Here is a 20,613-nt window from a genome sequence, read left to right as displayed (position 1 = left end):
TGTTTTCTTCAGGTATTCTGAGCCTGCTGCAAAGAGGTCTCATTCCTCCGACTGCTCACCTCACACTGGTTCCGCCTCCCATTTTACCCCGTACTGTGCCCATGCACAGTGCTAGAGCTAGGCGGATAACTGCCCCTAAACAAGTTACAGGTAAGAATGTTTATCATGTACAACAGCACCAATGTCTGCTGTTTATTGTGCCATAATCTTCCAAGGCGGGTTGTGTAAGTCAGATTTGTAAATAAACCTTATGTATAAGCATATACCTATAATAAAAATGATTTATTTGTTGTAAAAAATATTTCCAGTACGTGATTAACAAATAAATATGAAATGTAAAAAATTCAAGTAAAGGCCCTTCTTCACACATACACACTTCGCCATAGTAAATATATGTATTTTTACATACACACACACACCGCCATGGTAAACATATATATATAAATGTGTGTGTGTGTGTGTGTATACATACAAATACAGTGAAAACCGTTGTAGCTGCTGTTTCACTTGTCCATAGTCTGAAAAACAGTAACCCTTCCTAATTTCTTCCTGGGATGTTAATCATCCTTTTGTCCAGCATATCCACGCTGTATACGCTACCCAAGCCATTAGTCACTGTCTATCAGATCAACTCCTTAATGATATTACCATGTGTGTGTTCAAGTAACCCTTATTTTGCTTATTAATGGCCCCAGGGTAGCTATTCTTGCTAGTGGATGTGTATACATTGTGTGTAGAGTCCACTTCTCTCTGTGGTTTCAGGCCTGGGCTTTACTCTGTATTGTTTACTCAGAGAAGTTAATGGCTTCTTTTAAGATTTTATTTGAAAGATTTTGATAGGAAGGCAGTATTTTCTTTAAAAATGCTCATTGGATATTATTTTTTGCAGTCTATGTTTTCAAAAGTTATATTACTATAACATGAAAACAAAATATATAGTAAAATAGATAAAATAGCAATGATTTATAATTCTATGGTAGGGCTCCGTAAAATAAACAGAAAAAGGGACAAGATACAGCCAAGTAGCCAAAAAATAAATAAAACTGCCAACAACAGTCATATATGAGCACAACAAAATATTTTTTTTTTTTAAATTCTTTATTTAAAGAAGGCATATATAAGTGAAAGGTTTGTTAGAATCAAATCTATTGTAGTGCAAAACGTGAAAAATACTGGACGGGTTAAAAAAAAAGTAAGTAATTACTTAGTTAAGTAGTGGTGGATGCGCGCAATGTTTTTGAGCTGGAAATGACAGGATTTGACGATAGATTGAACATGAGGCTTAAAAGAGAGGTCGGAGTCAAAGAGAACACCTAGACAGCGAGCCTGCGTGGTGGAGCTGATGGTAGCACCGTTGACTTGGAGGGAGACAGACACAGGAGTAACAACACTAGAGGGAGGAAAGACCAGAATTTCGGTTTTGGTCAAGTTTAATAGGATGACTTTCGGTATAATCTTATCAAGAGGATCATATTTTCATAAAGCATTTCATTCTATCTTTCATAATAGCAGTCAATTTATCCAGGAAAATGGAATCTGCCATTTTGAGTTACACTTGGCAGAAAGGGGTGACCCCTTCAGTCTTTTAGACAAAACTATTCTAGCAGCCAATAGTATTTTAAAAAGTAGATTGTTTTTGTGCCTAATAACTTATGACTTGTTTCTATTCAAGCTGGTGTAAGAACCTATTTTGCTGTTTAACAATGATAACAGTAATGCAAGGCTGCGCCAAAATGTATCAATGAGGACTAATAGTAAAAGGACATATAAATAAAACGTATAAAGGTTACAAAATAGTCCAAAAAGATTTTAGAAGTTGCACTGTGGCAATAAATGTATTTTAAGGTGCTTTAGAAGATGGGGTCTCTTCTCTGTTTATAGTAGTCCTGTTGGTCTTGTGATATGGAAGACACAAGATAAAAGACCAATTGTATAGAGTGTAAGGGTCAATATATGTGAGATAAAGATATAAATATTCCACTCACATTTAGATGAGCTATAGCCAGCTCAGGTATAACAGGCGTACAGCGGAACAATCCCCGCTTATGGGATATATGGATGATTGTCCTCCGGAGGGAATGATGTCCAACTCTCAGGAAAAGGGATATATAAAAACAACTAATAGTGCTCTCTGTTTAACACGGTATAAAAGTTGTTTAAATAAATAAAAATGTACTTACAAGTGTAGTCCAAGCCAACTGCACTATGGTAACAGCGTTGGTGGTATGATCCCCACCTTGGATAAGCTTGTTAGCACGTGGTAAAATCAATTAAATGCCAGGTAAAAGTAAATAAAATAGTGTGTAAAAAGATAGTTGGCACAGATATTAGCCAAAAAATCTTTAATTATATAAAATACACAATTTATAAATTATTGTGTATTTTATATAATTAAAGATTTTTTGGCTAATATCTGTGCCAACTATCTTTTTTAAAAGACCAATATAAGTAACTTTGCAGTGTATGTGGATATTTCCAATTAAGTGGGAATTAGAGGACAATTCTCCTAGATCTGAGTTGAACCCGGCCCTTCCACGCATCTCCAGCTAGTGTCTGGAGTCTTAGGTAATAACAAATGCAGCATTTGCATAATCTGAAACCATATGGTGAGTAACATATACTTCAGCTCCTGGAATCTTGAGCTTAGGTTTTTCTAATGTCCATTTGTGCCCTCATTTGGCTTTCCAAGAAGAACCTACGCATAGTGTTAAATCTATCCACCAAGCTGATAGATGGTTTAAATACCTATACCAAGCAACTCCACTGTTTCACACAGCCACTCAAACTCTAAAAAAATTATGGAGTAAATGACTTATAATATCTTGTGATCTTAAAGTATGAGTAGATGTCTTAACCAAAACCCTGAAGGGAGAAGAGTGTGATATAGTCTCCCTCTTGAAGAGCAGCAATAGTCATTTAGAAGAATTTCAGTCTTATCTGGTACTTAGGACAGTTGTAGCCATCCTTTGGCACTCCAGATGTTGTGGACTATATCTCCACAATGCTTTCTTTTTCAGCATTATGCCTGTTGAAGTATTATGAATGATGTAATCAACAACATGTGAAGTGCTGATGGTTGCCTATCTCATCCCAAGGTCATGGAGCTATGTCTCCACCCATAAATAAGCTACAAGTACCCCATGCTCACAGTGATAACAGTCTCCTGTGCCACTCCTCTATTCCACTTAGAGAAGATACATAGGACTGTAATAAAACAAAAAAGTCACCTGCACTCAATGCCAAACTCCAATGTACATTAAAAAAACAAAAAAAGTTATTTTGTACCACTGTAATGGTAATTAACGTGTAAGCTTACCTGCTGATGCCTTCTTTTATACATTTTCTAATAAAACCCAGAAGCTAATTAACCCTAATTAGGAAACATATTGGGCACTTGGCTGCAACAAGATTGAATAATACAAAAGCAGTCAAAGATACACATATCATCACTGTGCTCTATTATTATTATTGGTATTTATATAGTGACAGTTTATTCCACAACACTTTACAATATTATGAAAGGGGGAAATCTATCAATAAATGAGACAATCATAAAATATCACCGGAATAATCAGCAGATAGCGACTCTGCTTAACCCCTTAAGGACACATGACGTGTGTGACACGTCATGATTCCCTTTTATTCCAGAAGTTTGGTCCTTAAGGGGTTAAACAAGCTTGCAGTCTACAGGAGTGGATTATAAATACACAATAGGAAGGGCATCAAGGGGACAGCAAACAAAAAGGTAGCAGAAATGGAGGTGAGAGTGGAGTGTGGCCCTATAGGAGAGAGCAAGAGACAGATTTGTAAAATAGAAGGTACTCTGGGAGGCCGCGTTTGAAAAGATGGGTTTTGAGGGACTTCTTTACTGATTGAAGACTAGGGGGAGAGTCTGATCGGGCAGGCAGGCTGTTCCAAAGTAAAGGAGCCGCTTGTGAGCAGTAGGGTGCGAGCAGCGGACAGGAGAAGGTAACTGAAAGAGCAGAGATATCAGAAGGGGAGGGGATTATCAGTGATGAAAAATAGCACCTTTCTCCCTGTGGGACCCAAAGCGCTTTTCAGCGCTCACTCTCTGAATTAACCAAATCCGCAGCTGAATAGTAATAACCAAAGAAAAAACGTCACCTGCGCTCTTTCCACATCCCTATGTATTTTGAGTATTAGATGTTATTATTACCCAATTGATGGTACTCATTTTATCGACCTCGGAAGGATGAAGGGCTGAGTTGACCCTGCCAGGATTTAAACCTGTTACCTTGCATTACCAGAGACATTCAGAATTGATTATCTCACTGTGGGCGGATCAGACTGCAGTTAAGAGACTGTCTCTGAACTGGATTACAGGTACATTTAATTGATTTTTTTTTTTTTTTTAAACAGGGATATTCTACACTAAAAAACAAAACAAAAAAGGAATGCTACATATTTTTTTTTTTTATCAATCTTTGTTTTATTGAGGCATATTTGGATTCGGGTACAGAATAAAGAAGGGAAGACAATAATAAGTTGTACAAGTTGGGAATGTCACATCGCAATACATATTGTCTTAGAGAATCGTCAGCCTCATTTTTTATGTGAAGAACAGGTATATAACGGCATAGCAAATATAACCATAAACAGCGCCTATCTAGGTAAATTATTAAAATAAAGAGTCAGTAAGCTATATAATACCGTAGACATGCTGTGGGCGATTAAATCAACAGGTTAAAATAACATGTATACTGGAGTAGTTATGAAGGTAGCTTTGCAAAAACCATACGGTTAATCTTGAAACGTGAGTAATATACAGGTTTAGTCAGCAAGTTAATTGCAGGTTAGTCTGCGAGTTAGGTAGGTGGGTGTTCGAAACGATGGCTAGTTGCGATCCTGATCGCGGGAATTAAAAGAATGGGCGCAAGCATAGAAAAATGGCTATACGTCCGCTTAGCCTGCTGAATTTCGAGTCAGCTTAGTTTCAGCCTGGATGCAGTAGCAGTCCAAAATATTTACCCCCAGTAATATGCCTATTTGAGTAAGTGAGGGGTGCATCTCATACGATTACAGCGGAAAGATACTGGAAAATGCCACCTGGTGGCTGCATGGTCTAATTACACAACTTGAATAACTAGTAAAAACGTTAGTGTAGTAATTGGTAACGCAAAACATGAGGACTATCATATGGTGTTGTGCAGAGAGGCTGAGAGAGGCAGAGAGACAGCATTCTGTGGTAGGCTACCTAGTGGCCCTGATGCACGCCTAGGTGCAGAGAGTCTACAGGCAGTTCAGGCATCACTGCATCAGTGCTCCAGCCCTACGGTACAGGCTATGAACGTACATTTCAAGTGACAAATAAACTAGCACACTATCTAGGGCACAAATACCCTTCCTGCTGTGTCTCACGGCCTAACTGAATGGGCATTAGTTCAGTGAGGCAAGTGATCAACTATCAATTATGTGCTATGTGATTCCCAATAAGCTCATAGTATGAGAAAGATATAAAATCAAAACATGTAAATAGACTCTTGAGTCCCGGTGTGAGCGTGCAAAAGCAGCACATCTGAGGCAGGCAAGGAGGGTCATCTATCCGTGGGGAAATCCAGAGAGTGGGGAACGTGTAGATGTCCACGTGAGTTGAGGCCGCACCGTGTCTGTATCAGGCTCAGGGATCGCTTGTGAGAAGCTCAGTGTGACGATCCATTACACGGTTAGGAAGTCCTTGCAGATTGGGTTGAGTCTCTGGCATGTATGGCAGCGTTTGTGATGCGCTTAAGATTTACAGTTATCAGGTAGCAGTTGGGGTTTGTCCGTTTGGTTAGAGCCCACTGCTTGTCAAGTGTGCCGCCGCGTGGTGGGGTGCATAGGGCCTGCAACCGGGAGTGTCTTGTCCGGTCTGTTAGGCAAATAGATATATGTCAGCCGATGCCTCTTCGGGGTCTGTTGGTCCCCACGGCTAGGAGAGCGTCCCTTGGGGCAGTAGGACAGGGGTATGTAGCGGCCGCCTGCCGGCCCCAGGTCATTGTAAAGGCCTGCACCATCGATCCATCAACTCGGTGTCTCAGCGAGGCCGGGTTGTCCCTTTGTTGGGCGTCGTGTGGAGCTGGAATGTTCCGCCGCCGCCTGCGGCGGCCTACTCATCGGCGGTGTGGTCGGTGCTTAGGAGGTTTACTCCAGGTGGTCTTCGGCCTGGGAAGGTTTTTAGGACGGCCATTATCAGTGTCCACTGCAATGTACAGGGGGCTCAGGGTGATCATGCGCTTCATGTAGTTCCCTGTCCTCTGTCCCTGTAGTGGGGGGTTCGAGGGGATTGCCTGCCTTGGTGGGTTATGGGTATCTGAGGTGGGGGTTCGGCGGGTTTGTATACCCTGTGGGGCCCCCCTTAACCCCTCTTCCGCTTGTATGCCTTTGCTTCTCCTCACCCCAACAGCTTCCACCACATGTACCTCCAGTTTCTTCCAGAATCGGGTAAAGATTTTGTCGATGCGCTGTAGTATACCCTCCAGCGTGGCACTTCCTTTAGGCTTGGACTGCCGCATGTCACTTATATTGATTGTGTCCGCCATTTTGTGAAGGTTCGCCGGTTGGTAGGCACACACAGGCTTAGTCGTCTGCCGGCTGTACCGTAGGTGGGGTGATCAAGTGTGGACCGAGATAACCCCCGTCGGTCCAGGGGGGGGGGGGGAGTGCTTCCTGGGGTGTCCAGCCGTGGTTGGTGAGTTCGGAGAGCGGCCGCCTCCCCGAGTCTCTGCCACGTGTAGGCCGCAAACCTCTTTCCGTTAGTAATAATGTCGGGGAAGGCACCGTCCGGTGCAGCAGCCTCTCCCCGGTCGTGTGATATAGGTTGCGGTTGGTAATTGTCGTTTTTAGAGTCTGGATCTCCCCGGTTTGTGTCCCCAGGCGCGGGAGCTCTTATCGAGCACGTGTGGTCCGCTAGGCAGTTAGGCTCCGCCCCCCATGCTACATATTTTTAACATTAGACTGTTCCTTTAAAGCGAAACTATAGTGCCCACCTCCCTTACTTCCCCCGCGGTGCAGAAGGGGTTAAAAACCCCTTCTGTCACTTACTTGAGTCCAGCACCGATGTCCCTCAGTGCTTGCTCTGGTCCTCCTCCGCTCCTTCCCTGCTGACATCAGCCGGCGAGGAGACCTGATGCGCATGCGCGGCAATGGCCGCGCTCGCATTATGATTTCCCCAAAGGAAAGCATTATAGAATGCTTTCCTTTGAGGATTCCGGTGACGCTGGATGTCTTCATACATAGTGCAAGGACGTCCAGCAAAAGTTGCCTAACAGCCCGGAAGTCCCACTAGTGCCTGTCTGGTAGACAGCTACTAGAGGTGGAGTTACCCCACAAAGATAATTATTGCAGCTTATAAAAAACTGCAATAATTAGCTTTGCTGGGTTAAGGGAACTGGGAATATGCTCCCAGACAAATTCAATGAGCTGAAGTGGTCTGGGTGTATATAGTGTCCCTTTAACTATATATAGGAAACACATGGAAGATAGGTGACTGCAGTGAAACATGGAAATAATATTGTATTGTACCTTAACCCAGATACCTAGTAACCCATTCCAAAAAATGATTACCCTATTCTAGAGATTTAATAACTGTTTAAAAATTTCCAGCGCTTTCCTGTTATTACAAATATCGGGTATATCTGTATGTTCCTACAGTGCAGGTATGTACATTAAACATAACTAGTACCTTGTTCCCATTATTTAGCACCCCATTTTAGATGTGTAGTACCCTGTTCGAGAAATCTGGTACCATATTCCGAATGGATTTCATTCTAGGTACCTAATTATAGTAATGCAGATACCAAGAAACATATTCGTCCCCATTCACATAGCCATTACCTGTGCTTCTCCTTGCAATTTGAAATGATGTCCTCTTGTGATAGAATCTCTTTTTATGTTACATATTATGCACATTAATAGTTGGGAAAGATATTAGTATTTGTCCACAAATTAAGGAATACAAGGATGTAGATGAGATGCATTACATAAACAGCATGATCGTTCTTCCTGCCGATATAAATAGACCTTGCTGTGCAACATATATCAAAGAAACAAGAACAGGTTGTAGTCCTTCTTCATACCCGCAGGCCACTGTGTCTGGAAGCTGTGAAACTAAAAAAAGCACTTCTGTGTGTTAACTCTTGGATCTTGGACATCCTATATTGCACATTGCATTTATCGTATAATAATTGTGAAGATGTTTAGTTACCCATAGCTTTATATGTCTGATATTTTGTATTTTTTTTTGTTTTCCATATATACCTATTTAGATCATGGACATATCAGTTTATGGATAGCATATGCGATGCTAAAACTCTTTTTATTACTTTAAAAATAAGGGGTACGAGGGGTACTTTGGAATTAATTATGGCACCCCACTAGTAATGTAGAAGTTCATGGGCTTCCTTTTACTGTTTAATATATATATATATATATATATATATATATTCCAAAAGCTTGCACTCCTGGTTATAACCAATAAAGCCCCGGTGCAGGTTTGGCAAAAATTGTACAAAAAACTTGGAAAAATTTCACTCCAGGGACTCGTCATTTTCAGTAAGGCCAGGGTGGGTAATGGAAATTGATAGCTGACAGAGATGACCAGAAGCAGGTGGATTCTTCAGACAGACAGGTGTCAGGCTAGTAAAATCAAGGCCATGCCATGTCTGCAGCAGGATTAATCTTTGTAGATTTCACATGACTAAAGTTGTCAATAACAAACAGAATTGATCTCAGCAGACTGGGATCAGACAGTTAGCTGTATGATGTGATATGAAAGACAACTTCAGAGATAAGTGAAGGAATAAGGAATTAGGGTGTACTCCTTTAAGATAACTGAGTAAGTGAATGAGTGAATGTAGGTATAAAGAGACCTTATGAGTGTTGCTGTAACCATCTAGAATGTTCTCTATTGGAGTGGAAACACATGAAATTATTATTATTCTAACCGGGTTATTCAATAAAGTGAGAATTGCTGGGAACCTCAAAATTAAGTCTAGAAAGAAAATGTAGGCTCAAAATATTACCGGTATGTTCATAAATTTTGTTTTTAGTATTGCTACTTTGACCTTACATTTGAAATCTACTTTGAATTTCCAGTCATAGAAACATAGAAACATAGAATGTGACGGCAGATAAGAACCATTCGGCCCATCTAGTCTGCCCAGTTTTCTAAATACTTTCTTTAGTCCCTGGCCTTATCTTATAGTTAGGATAGCCTTATGCCTATCCCACGCATGCTTAAACTCCTTTACTGTGTTAACCTCTACCACTTCGGCTGGAAGGCTATTCCATGCATCCACTACCCTCTCAGTAAAGTAATACTTCCTGATATTATTTTTAAACCTTTGTCCCTCTAATTTAAGAATATGTCCTCTTGTTGTGGTAGTTTTTCTTCTTTTAAATATAGTCTCCTCCTTTACTGTGTTGATTCCCTTTATGTATTTATATGTTTCTATCATATCCCCCCTGTCTCGTCTTTCCTCCAAGCTATACATGTTAAGATCCTTTAACCTTTCCTGGTAAGTTTTATCCTGCAATCCATGAACCAGTTTAGTAGCCCTTCTTTGAACTCTCTCTAAGGTATCAATATCCTTCTGAAGATAGGGTCTCCAGTACTGTGTACAGTACTCCAAGTGAGGTCTCACCAGTGTTCTGTACAATGGCATGAGCACTTCCCTCTTTCTACTGCTAATACCTCTCCCTATGCATTCTGCTAGCATTTCCTGCTGCTCTATTACATTGTCTGCCTACCTTTAAGTCATCAGAAATAATCACCCCTAAATCCCTTTCCTCAGATGTTGAGGTTAGGACTCTATCAAATATTCTGTACTCTGCCCTTGGGTTTTTACGTCCAAGATGCATTATCTTGCACTTATCCACATTAAATGTCAGTTGCCACAACTCTGACCATTTTTCTAGTTTACCTAAATCATTTGCCATTTGGCTTATCCCTCCTGGAACATCAACCCTGTTACATATCTTAGTATCATCCGCAAAAAGACACACCTTACCATCAAGACCTTCTGCAATATCACTAATAAAAATATTAAAGAGAATGGGTCCAAGTACAGATCCCTGAGGTACCCCACTGGTGACAAGCCCAAGCTTCGAATATACTCCATTGACTACAACCCTCTGTTGCCTGTCACTCAGCCACTGCCTTACCCATTCAACAATATTGGAATCCAAACTCAAAGATTGTAGTTTATTGATAAGCCTTCTATGTGCAACAGTGTCAAAAGCCTTACTGAAATCTAGGTAAGCAATGTCTACTGCACCACCCTGATCTATAATTTTAGTTACCCAATCAAAAAAATCAATAAGATTGGTTTGGCATGATCTCCCTGAAGTAAACCCATGTTGTCTCTGATCTTGAAATCCATGTGTTTTTAGATGTTCAACAATCCTATCCTTTAACATGGTTTCCATCACTTTCCCCACTACTGAAGTAAGGCTTACTGGCCTATAGTTGCCCGACTCCTCCCTATTACCTTTCTTGTGAATGGGCACAACATTCGCTAACTTCCAATCTTCTGGGACTACTCCTGTTATCAATGATTGGTTAAATAAATCTGTTAATGGTTTTGCTAGTACACCACTAAGCTCTTTTAATAGCTTTGGGTGTATTCCATCAGGTCCCATTGACTTATTTGTCTTTACTTTTGACAGTTGAAATAGAACCTCTTCCTCTGTAAACTCACGTGTAATAAATGACTCATTTATCCTTTTTCTTAACTGAGGTCCCTTTCCTTCATTTTCATCTGTAAATACCGAACAAAAATATTCATTGAGGCAGTCAGCTAGACCTTTATCCTCATCTACATACCTTCCTTCTTTTGTTTTTAATCTAACTAATCCTTGTTTTACTTTTCTTTTCTCATTTATGTATCTAAAAAAAGTTTTGTCCCCCTTTTTTACTGACTGTGCTATTTTCTCTTCTGTGTGTGATTTGGAAGCTCTTATAACTTGCTTAGCCTCTTTCTGCCTAATCTTATAGGTCATTCTGTCTTCCTCACTCTGGTTTTTTTTATAATTACTAAATGCTTACTTTTTGTTTTTTACTATTTTGGCCACATCTGCGGAGTACCACAGTGGTTTCTTGAATTTTTTGCTTTTACTGACAAGCCTAATGCAATTTTCTGTTGCCTTCAGTAGTGCAAGTCATTTTCACTAGTGAATTACGCTTCCATTAATGTGCATTATGTTCCACAATAATGATCATGTAGCTTATCTACTTCTATATAGTCCTTATCAGTAAGTTTTTAGTATTTAAAATGTGTATTAAATATTTTTTACGATACACAACTTACATTTCCACTTGGCACATTATAACAAGCGTTTGAAGTCTGAATAATGTCGTAATCCCATTGTATTTACATATACCGTAAGTATTCATACCAATACATACGGTATTTCTCTTTTGGTAAGAAGGTGAGAAGAGAGAGAAAAAAAGAGGGTATAGAAGGAGAGGGACAAGATCCCAGTGTAGCGGTGAAATATCAATGTTTGTAGCCATACTAATAAACTTTATTTCTCATTTCATAATTAATATTGTGCAAGTGAAAGCCAACATGGGAAATATATGTAGTTATGGTGGAATGTTTATTAGTGAATTGTTGTTTTCTGTTTAGTTAATTGTTGCTTCTATGTGGTTTCAATATGGGAGTTAAGGGCAATGTCTGCCCATCTTCAACCTTTATAAAGTCTTGCTGGAGTTCAGTCATTTTTAGGAATACTAGATAAATGTCTGTCTTTATTTTATATCTGTGTTTAGGATGTAGGCCTCAATGTGATATTGTTGTATAAGCATTTTCAATGGTTTAATATTTGTATTATACTTTTAAAATATATTAATATTATGATACATATTTTAACTTTGCAATATTTAGATTTTTTTTATATATATTGACATATTGTTTGTGTGCGATATTGTTTTTGCTATTTTATTTTTTGAAAACATATTTTTTAAAGTTTTTCCAAAAATATTAAATAGTTTAAGGTCTGTATGTTATGCTTCTTCTTGACCAGATTAAATGTAGGTCTATATGTTATGCTTCTTGACCAGTTGATGGCTGTAGGGCTGATTCACTAATCAATTAATTATTGTGCGTCCGACAATACAAAAAAATTAAATTCAGCTTTTTTCATACTCAAATTTGCAGTTTCTGTGTCAGTTTAAAACAATCCCATGTGTGTAAACTCTATTTACAATTTCAATCATTACCCATGAAATGTTTTATAAATGTTGAAGGGCTGGTCCTATCACCATAACAACTGCACCTTATTTTAATAGTGGTAGGCAGTGGGTCCAGTATTCCCTTCAGTTTTGTCACACTGTTTTCAAGGTCAATGTTTCATTGAATTGGTCCGCTATCATTTAAAAATCAGCAGTGATTTTAAAGGCACGTTATGAAGTCTTTACAAAATAAACTAAGTTACCTCAAATATAAAATTATAGGAGATTTAAAGAATACCATCTATGTAGCTCATTAGCAAATGTAATAATAAATGCTAGGGTGCAAATGTCACATTTCACTAGTCGAATATGTTATAGATAGTACCATTTGTAACGGATCGACAGGCACCCCGACTGGGTACCTCCGTTGAAGGATGCTCCTAGCGCTTCCTGAGGACTCCAAGCACTGCAGCAGACACCACAACCACCGATCTGGAGAAGTATACGAATGCTCTCAAGCATATGAATGCTGTAAACAGCTGAACAGGAAAAGCATACAATCAGCTTACACTCCTGGCAATCAGCATACAATCCAATTCCCCCAATAACGAGACAACACTTCGTTTTGAGGGTCAAGCAGAACTGACTGTACTGGCACATACAGCCTCTTTTATTCACAATCCACAAACATAGTACTGCCCACAGGGTTTTGAAATACAACCAATCAATCCATACAATACACACAGACACTCCCACACAAAAGTACAGAATGACCCGGCTTTCGGGTCTTTGCAGGGGAAAATCAAGCATTTTAACTTGGGGCCATAGTCACAGGGCAGGAGGCTGGCAATCAGTCTTCTGCAATGCCCAGTGGCGAGGCTGGTTCCGCCACACCATTACTTGACATAATCACAATAATTTTAATTTTCTTAACGCCGAAGCTTATTTTATAGGTAATGGTGCATAGAGTTCTCTAGTTCAAGTCTCCCTGCATAGTGAAACTGCAGTGATTTATGAGAGTCTACTCCTTGGGTCATCAAAAGAGTCATTTTACTCCCTTCTTTGCTGTTGATTATCTATCCAACTTGTACATGCATCATGCTATGCACACACTGGGTATGTCCCTGTGTCCCTTCCACAACTGATGCTGTAGTTGATAGTGTATTAGTAGATTCTGTTGGAACGTTCACTACCTTTTTTATTTGTTTTTAATAATTTGTTTGCATATTTTATAGACAAAGATCCTACCAAGATAACAGAAATATCCCCCAAAGCAGATTTTGACCAGGACTATGCAAAAAGTGTTTCCCTGCTGTCTTATTCCCAACTACGGGAAGATGGACTTGATACGCCATATCCTTCTCAACACTCTGCAACAGGCAGAAGAACATGGACATCTGAAAATGCAGTTCGTAAGGACCCTCAGAGCAGGTCTTCTCCTACATCACAGGTATGATGAGCTTTATGTAACCTCATGCACCTCTAGAACCGTAGGACAGATCATTATAACCCAGCAAAGTAAAGTATATGAATCAATCTATCAAAGCCTACCCTACCCAGTGCCAAATTTGATATATATTCTTAGTGTTCTAAAAAGGGACAGCGAACATACAGGTCTGCAGCTGTTGTTGGTCTACATCTCCATACATTACAAGCCTGTAGGCTGTATAGCATTATAGACTTTTTAAAGAACTACATTGGCTATGTCGCACTAAGGTGTAAAGATCTGATTCAGGTACTTCATTTTACTAAGGTTTAATGATCTGAACAGTGCTATATAGAGTAAGTTGTAGCATTGACAAGCTGACACGAAAAAAAATAAATGGTTTTGATCTTTTTGTTTTTATGTGTTGTTTATTGCTACTTGTGATTTCTCCATTTCCATGCAGAAGTGTTGGGAGCTGACCCCGCTCATGGAACCAACTGGGCACAGCTTTACTATCTACAATGGCTCGATAGACCTCACAGCTGCAGACTTCTTGGCCTTCCATCAGCACTTTTGTCTCTATGGGGGCAGTTACTTGACAGTCCTACAAAGGCTGCAAAACCTGTTACAGGAATATGCCATTCCTGTTGCTGTGGTGAATGGAGATAACCTAAGAGCAATTTTACTGCATCAAGAACTGGGCATGAGCCCTTCAGTCTCCCAATTACTGTCTTTATTTGAAAACCGGTCCTCGGTGAGGAAAATGCTGAGTATTCCTGGACAGCGCTATAAAGGAAAAGATGGCAGGACGGCAGCTGCAGTGAGTATCCAGGCTGCTTGGAGAGGATATAGAGATCGTAAAGCATACCTTGCTTACAGTCGGGAGAGATGGGCTGCAGGAGTAATATCAATTGCCTGGATGCTGTATCTGCAGAAGTCCCGTGTTCGCAAAATGCTGCAGAAATCCAGAGAACAACAGCTACAAAACTTCAGAACTCGATCCAAGGTGAGGAATGCTTTTTACTGCCTGCATACTTGGTAAAGATAGATTGTCATTTATATTGTATACTGGTTCCAGTATACCAGTCACCAAAGATGATCTTTTGAACACAGGGCACTACTTGTCTATTAGGACAAACAACAGAGTGCCAGACAGAGTGAACCATTGTTCTTCTCTTTCTGACATGTGAAGAACATAAAAAACGTGTGTGATGTTTGGGCCTCAATAGTTGAAAGAATTAGGATATGACATTATTGGCTAGTAGCTAACAAATATCATAATCTATCTTCTCTACTAAACAATACCAGGGATCAGTCCCCCACCTAGAAGTCAAGTTACACCAGGTGGAGGCCCCTTCAGAATTTAAAAAAATGGAAGAAAAAAAAATAATCAGCCTAGCGTAAATGCAGAGATAAAACCCGAGGGATTGGAACTAATAGGGAAGCTATGTGTGTGGAACAAGAGAAGTGAGAGCACCTCCTTCCCCATAAAACTACGATAGATTTTATTTTTGTCACTAGTGTTGCACAGTCCCAATGTCATTGTGTCACTTAGAAGTTAACTCTTTTTGTCACTCACTCCAAATTGTGCAAAGCCATCCAACTGGTTTAAAGCCTCCCTAAAGGGAAACTAAAGGCGTGGAATAAAGAACTGTATTCCTAGTACTATAACCCCTCCCACGCAGAGCAGAAAGATAACCCTTTTGTCACTTACCTAAATCCAGCACCGATATCCCTTAATGTTGGGTAAGGCTCCGCCTCTGCTCCTCCTCCCCCGACATCAAGGACCTAATGCGCATGCTTGGCGATCGCCATGATTGCGTTTGGACTACCACATAGGAAAGCATTGGATCAATGCTTTCCTATGGGGTTTTAGCTAACGCTGGATGTCCTCATGCAGAGCGTGAGGACGTCCAGCGTCAGTTAGACAATCAAAAGTTGCCTGGAATCTTTATCAATAACTGCAATAATTACAATTGCATGGTTAAACTGACAGGGGCACTGGGCTCAGACCATGTCAAAGGCCAGAAGTGGCCTGGGTGCCTATAGTGTCCCTTTAAAGTAATATGGTGTCTAAATAACCCCCTTATGTTCTTTTATTTATTTAGTTATATGTTTACACCTTTTTAAATTTGCCGGCTGGCTAGAAAGCGCTCGCCAGCTGCCACATTGTTAGCCCCCGCAATGCCAATATTTTTTTTAACTATTTGCCCATAGGCTACTGGCACTACTAGAGGGCAAATAGTATTTGAAACCATCATTCACTTCAAAAGTAAGTTAACAATAATTTGCAAATATGCATTCTGCCGTATGGATTCGGTTCTGATTTTGGTTAAAATCGGTGATTGTGAATCTTCCAAATCCTATATTGCCTATAGAGTCTTGATGCCCAAGCACTGATTTTCTCACATCGTTGAGGTTTCCCTTGATATGCCCCTGACTGTGTCATATGTCTTGGTATGTAACGTTTTGCTCAAGTACTCCGTCCACACAATCTTTCATTTATTTACGCTGTTATACAGATCTGGAGAGCCCGATTGGTATTTTAATAGCGAGAACTAAATGTCACTACACACCTTAATGAATCCAGCATTAAAAACACACAATTAAAGAGCCTGATGTAAGGCAATCTGAGATATTACATTTTCTGCTGTGCTATAAATGTTATAGGAAATTCTGTTTTATTGTGATTGTTTAGTGCTTTTATTTGTTTATGCCTGATTAACTACTGGTACATACTCTGCATAATAAGCAAACGCAGAGCTCCATGTCTGTCTATCTGCACATACTGGCCCTGACGGCATGCAGAAAGATACCAGCCTTGACCTGTGTTACTATATGTGTCTCCTTTATTGCTACCATACTGCTAATGGTTATAATTTACAGGAATAAAGGAACAATACGCCACTAGTGCCAATACTGTTTGTGTCCTGGCATCTATTTGCTGCTTTAATACATTTAAATAGACCCTATCTTCCTGTTGAACCAACAATGTTGTCAGAGTGGTTATACTGACAGGGTTATTCACTACATCGAAAATTGAATTTTAAATTTAAGGCCAAACCAGCCAAACTGAAAACTGAATTGACTTGAACAGTTTTTATAATTTAGTATTGTCCTACATTTTTTTTAATTTACCTAAATTCCCCAGCAATTTTAACTTTAGTAAATATCCCTGTAAGTGTCATAATGCATTGGGTCTGCTGTCAGCACTGTAGACCTCCCATTTCCAGATCTATGATGATGACTGAGTGTTAAACAGCAAGCGGACATACCACTATCAATCCTACAGGATTAATTGATCCTTTGAATTAAATCGCATACATGAACATGCTACATGGCAACACCAGGCTAGATCTCACTGTGCAACAAAAACTATTTTATATAAATCTGAAAATAGGAGTGACACATTTTCACTCTTTTCAGTACACTTAAATGTCACTAACTGCCACTCTGCGATGGGAGCTACGTATGGTCTCTCTCTATGTCACTGTCATTGGAGCTACACAGTGTCTCTCACTGTGCCACTCTGCAATCAAAGCTTCATACTGATACTGATACTGGTGAGCTGGGGCTATAGGAGGGAATATATTTGTGTGTGTATAGTTACCTCTGTGTGTGTTTGATTGATTGTGTAAGTGAGAATGTTTGTGGGAGGGTATGCAGACAAAAACAGAAAATACATCAAAGGTTACACGGAGAAGTTAGTAGTGGCAAGTAACTTTCAAGTCCAGCTAATAATCTTTCGATACCTGTGGGTCCCCACTGTCAGCTGTGGCCACGGTATGCCACTCTGCCCAGTGATCGGTGCTGTTCTTTGCCAGCTGCCCAGCACCGACCACTGTTTAGGAGCTGCAGCATGAGAGGGAGATCTCCTTCTCATGTTGCAATCACACAGTAAAAAGTGCTCACAGAGCCCTCAGTACTCTGTGAGGTGCTAAAATCCCTCTGTTGATGTCAGTACTGGAAATCCCTCAGAGGTATTATTAATGGGGCGATTAGGGTATGAATTACAGGTTGGATTAGGGGTTAAATTACTGGTTGGGTTAGAAGGAAGATTAGAGGTAAAACTTTGGGCAGGATTAGAGGAAAAGGTATACATGTGAGGTATCAATGTACTTGAGAACAGTAGTTGAATATAAATATATAATGTTTACAGTAGTAGGACACACATTGTCTTTTGTCTTTTTATAGGTTCTAAAAACAAATTGAAATCCTAAACATATTGGGCATTTTATCAATCAGGAATAATTAATTAATCTATTTTGTTACACGAAAAACTGAGAAAAATGTAATTTTGAAAAAATGTATTTTTTTACATTTATTTCTCCTTTATAGATATTTTTATATAACATGTATGGGGGCACTAAAACAGAAATGGGGGAGTTGTGGTAGAATGAATGTATGGCAAATGTGCCACAAGGGCCTTAGTCCTTAAGGGGTAAATATTGGTGAAGGAGCCACATTTGGTTAAAAGAATAATCTGTCCTCACAACTGCACAATCCTTATGAAAAAACCTTAGAGGGGGCCTGCCAGAAAGAAATCCAAGTAATCAGTGAAACAAAAAAGTGGAAACCACATCCAATCAGCATACAATATAAAGATACAACCTGGAGAATAAAAACCAGAGTTGAAATATTCTATATGTTACGCTACTAGGGGTGATTTGGGTTGGAACTCAACTGCAGCTTGTAAACTCCCTAATTACAATAGTGAAGAAATGGAGAATCCTTAAGTATCAATACTGTAGCTTTAAGAAAAGAGAGAATCACTGGTAACTTGATTCAACCGAAGTTTTAATAAGTGTTAAACTTAAATGAATTGCATTTAGGCAATAATCCAATAAGAAGAAGTGCAAGTAATCAACAATACAAAGTTTATTATTAAGTATTTCTTCAGAGATCCATTAAGTAACATTCTTTAAGTTCATGAGAATAATCTTCAATAGGAACAATAATCAAGTAGCTAAGAATATTTGCAAAGCAAGAAACAGTTCATAGTGAATAAGCATGATGGGAGTTGTCCTTCATGAGACTAGTAACTTGAAGCACTGAATGTAATTGCAAAGCAAGAAACAGTTCATAGTGAATAAGCATGATGGGAGTTGTCCTTCATGAGATTAGTAACTTGAAGCACTGAATGTAATTGCAAAGCAAGAAACAGTTCATAGTGAATAAGCATGATGGGAGTTGTCCTTCATGAGATTAGTAACTTGAAGCACTGAATGTAATTGCAAAGCAAGAAACAGTTCATAGTGAATAAGCATGATGGGAGTTGTCCTTCATGAGATTAGTAACTTGAAGCACTGAATGTAATTGCAAAGCAAGAAACAGTTCCTAGTGAATAAGCATGATGGGAGTTGTCCTCCATGAGATTAGTAACTTGTAGCAATGAAGGTTTGAGTAAGCAAGCATTAGTTCATTAATAAATGATATTGCAGACAAATAGCTGAAAAATATACTTAAGGTTAATATGGGTAGTCCTCCAATAGTTCAGGGATATGGTCCACTTGTAAAGTAGCAAAGTATCCGTTCTCCAGTAATCCTTTATGGCATGCAGCAATCCTTGCATTTGCTCAAAGGCTGGAACGGCTTGTCTGAGCTTGTGGAGAGGCAAGTCCGGTGGAATTAGCTCCCAGTAGCTGAGCCTGTGGGGCCCACGGTCTCGCGGAGGCAGCTCACACGTTAGCTCACACAATCAATCACCAAGCACCCTCCCTCTGGCCCAGTCTCCCTAAATACCATCAGAGCTGTGTCAGAGGGGGGGCGGGGTCCGGCTCCTCACTGCTGAGTGCCGAACCCAGAAGTGTTACTCCATGACACTATATAAGAATAGTATTGAATCTAGAATAATAAAAAATACAAATCATAGCGTAACACAATATAATAATAATAGTGAGAAATGTGGTGCTAGTAGCAAACTCACAAACAAAGGTAGAAATCAGGCCTCTCACCCCACAGGGGTATATGTAATAATGAGCTTGATTTATCATTTGTGGTTAGTGTGTATACTATCCTTTTTATCACTTTGACAGAAATCCAAGTAATGCCTTGGTTCTTAGTTTCCTAATGCCAGAGCACAGATTTTTTTTTCTATATCAGTAGGGGGTCAGGATTAATTTAGGACAATTGTCTGCACTGGATTACATTTAATGGGTTACTCCAACCACTATGACCACTTCTGCTTTTAAAAGTGGCCATGATTGTAGGAATCTATATGTTCAGTGTCTCTGCTTAAAATGCTGCTCATGCAGAGATATTTGCACTAGCTAGCTGCACTCCTGTCATACATGACTTAGGTAACCCATAACTCCCTAATATCAAATCCGTGCAAAAATGACATGTTATCTGCGTGACAAACATTATAAACTGCTATCCTTGCAAGCAGTCTTGGGAGCACACCTGCAAGGGGAAGCTTCAAAGATCACTCCTTGCCCTCATGATGCGCTTGTGCTATGTTTGTTGGGGACAGTTCCCTTGTGTCCCTAAAAGCCGGACACCATGGAACTATGACCTTGATTTAATAAGATCTCCAGAAGATTCTGACACTGTTAGAAACGTTTCCAAGTGTGCCTTATGTTTCGTTTCATAAAGTTTTATTTAAAGTTATACAATAATTGAACATTTTAACAAATACTAGGTTATATGTGATGACACCAACCTTATGTAAAGGTTGTTATGATTGCCACTAAAATTAAAATAAAAAAAGAAATGAAAGTTTCCAAGTGATTTATTTACAGAAGTCACTGTGAAAATCTATGGAATTTTTTGTAGATAAATCATTATGACATTTTTCTAACAGTATTGAATCATTTGTATGGCGGTACAGGACCTGAAACTTGGAACTGTCCTGTCATAATTGGGATAGTTGGGAGGTCTGAAACCTGAGAATTGTTTAAAAATAAAAAAAAGGGGAGGAGGCAACTAGACAGGTAGGTACACGCTAAAACATTAAATTGTGGGTCTTCTACTTTTTAATTTCTAGTCAGCATTTATCATATAAGCTTGCAATTAT

The 20,613-nt window shown here is 39.5% G+C and overlaps 1 protein-coding gene and 1 long non-coding RNA gene across 2 annotated transcripts in view; one reads left to right on the top strand and one right to left on the bottom strand.

Annotated features, from left to right (window-relative positions):
- Nucleotides 1–20,613, top strand: part of IQCH (IQ motif containing H) — a 107,790-nt gene that overhangs the window by 14,877 nt on the left and 72,300 nt on the right. The window contains exons 7-9 of the mRNA XM_063448753.1: nt 13–150; nt 13,408–13,622; nt 14,062–14,604. Of these exons, the coding sequence (XP_063304823.1) occupies nt 13–150; nt 13,408–13,622; nt 14,062–14,604 (896 nt within the window). The remainder of the gene's footprint in view (nt 1–12; nt 151–13,407; nt 13,623–14,061; nt 14,605–20,613) is intronic.
- The window catches only part of LOC134603105 (uncharacterized), a 741,779-nt gene that overhangs the window by 662,111 nt on the left and 59,055 nt on the right, over nt 1–20,613 (bottom strand). The window lies entirely within an intron of this gene.

The sequence above is a fragment of the Pelobates fuscus genome, chromosome 3, assembly GCF_036172605.1.
Source record: "Pelobates fuscus isolate aPelFus1 chromosome 3, aPelFus1.pri, whole genome shotgun sequence".
Taxonomy (NCBI): Eukaryota; Metazoa; Chordata; class Amphibia; order Anura; family Pelobatidae; genus Pelobates; species Pelobates fuscus.
This window is presented reverse-complemented; position numbering and strand designations above follow the sequence as displayed.